Below are 2034 nucleotides of genomic sequence, written 5' to 3' on the forward strand. Positions count from 1 at the left end.
TCTTGTGCTTACATTGTGGATATTTATTACAGAGGCCTTTTGTAAACAGTGTGTCATTTACTAGCTTCAAGCTCTGTGTGCTCCGGGTGGAAAAAGGATGGACGCTCAATAGAATTTCCATCGTGGATCATATTGTATTTCAAATGAGGCAAGGATAATAATTCAATGTCAGAAAACTTCAGAAGGTAAGAAGCTTTCAAGGTGTTGTCCTGAGTTTATAATCTCCAGTGAACAGTGGTGTGTTTCAGATCACAAAGAGGGAAAAGTCTGCATGTTAGTTTGTTGTTGATGACGAACCATGTCAGTGATTTGTGGAGATGTAATCTCACACTGTTCTTATTCTGGTTCCAGACAGGGTGTTTCGTCTGCTCTGGTTGGCTGGATTCTACTGAAGGTCCGACCACAACCAAGCCACCACTATGGAGGTGTTCTTCAATACATCCTTGCTCTTCATTTCTCACAGACCGACCAACAGCAGCGCTAGAGTCAAGACCATCTATGAGGGATGTGAGGACATGCCTGTCGTACTCATCTTCTACCTCATCCTGCAGTTCATCAACATGTTCATGGGGATCCCAGCCAACATCATGGTGCTGTGGCTCCTCCATAAGAACAAGGAGGACTCATCCACCTCAGATATCTTCATCCTCCATCTGGCCATCCTGGATGTGTTCTTCTGCCTCATCCCTCCTCTGGAGCTGGCTAACATAGTCTACCTGACCACCAGCAGTACCTGGTACGTGCTACGGTTCTTCTACGGGGTCAAAGACTCCTCCCCTCTCTTCCTCTCCTGTATCTGCCTGGATCGCTACATGGCGGTGCTTCATCCAATCACCTTCACCGAACTCAAGGACCGCTGGCACAGGGCCGCCCTGACCACCGGCGTCTGGCTGGTCACGCTGGCCTACGCGGCGGCCAAGTGCGTGGGCAACATCGTCAACTTCGACAAGGTCTTCACCGTCATGATCCTGACAGCGTTCGCCTTCATGCTGTTCTGTAACGTGGCGATCCTCTGGGCGCTCCGGCAGTCGGGGCCGAACCGAGACGAGATGCACCCCGTCAAGAAGAGAGCCTTCAAGATGGTCCTCATCATCTTAGCGATCATCGTCTTCAACTACTTCCCTCCGGTGGCGTTGTTTCCCTTCAAGGAGTACTTCTCTGAGGACGTGTTCACGTGCTACATCCACTACATCGCCTTCGGCTTCATGGACATCAGCAGCAGCATCCAGCCCGTCCTTTATCTGTCCAAGGAGAAGCTGTCTTGGGGACTCTGTCTCTGCTGCGCAGGGAACTCTGGGTAATGTTAAAAACAGGAAATAATTACAATGTTGTCATACTGATTTTGAAGTCTGGTTGTTTTGTCTTACTGTTGTTTACTGAAAAACGGACAAAATGTACCAATTTGAAGTACATTTTATTTTATTTAACCTTTATTAAACCAGGGAGCCCTGGCCAAGACAGCCACAATAAATTTCAACAAAACTTGAAACACCAACAGTAATACAATTTCAAACAACTTATGCAACATTAAAAGCACATAGACACAACATAGTGGCAACATTAAAATGTCACAACAACATTTAAAGCATAATATAATAATAAACATAATGCACAACATAGCAATTCATGGAGACATATGCCCAAATAATGACCAACTGCTTATATAGCAAAATGTCCATAATATTTACCTGATGGCATACTCTAGTATCAAATATATTTGTACTTTATTAAATGTACTGAAAAGTTGATTACACTGTACAGGCTACTGGTTTTTTCTTTTAACTGCATTGTATTATATGTTTTTGGACTTCTCGTAGCGATGTTAAAATAAAGTAAAGTTCACATTGCCATAGAATTAGTAAAATGAATGAAATGTAACAATAAAAAATGCCTAGTAGAAATGTTCATACTCAAGTGTAGTGTCTTGAATGACTACTGAAACAAACCAGACATTAATCAACTGTAAAAGCTATAGCATGTTGATTGAACACTCCAAGGAATGGCTGACCGTATCTTGACTAGCAAACATGGGGT

General features: G+C 43.6%; 1 protein-coding gene across 1 annotated transcript; it reads left to right on the forward strand.

Moving 5' to 3' along the window:
- Window positions 1–419: 419 nt before the first annotated feature.
- hcar2 (hydroxycarboxylic acid receptor 2) lies at window positions 420–1301 on the forward strand (the record flags this gene model as incomplete). Its single annotated transcript, XM_084442509.1, has 1 exon — window positions 420–1301. The coding sequence occupies one exon, from the start codon at window positions 420–422 to the stop codon at window positions 1299–1301; it is 882 nt and encodes a 293-aa protein (XP_084298635.1).
- Window positions 1302–2034: the final 733 nt, after the last annotated feature.

Source organism: Borostomias antarcticus (genome assembly GCF_949987555.1).
Source record: "Borostomias antarcticus genome assembly, chromosome: 8".
In the NCBI taxonomy this organism is placed as follows: domain Eukaryota; kingdom Metazoa; phylum Chordata; class Actinopteri; order Stomiiformes; family Stomiidae; genus Borostomias; species Borostomias antarcticus.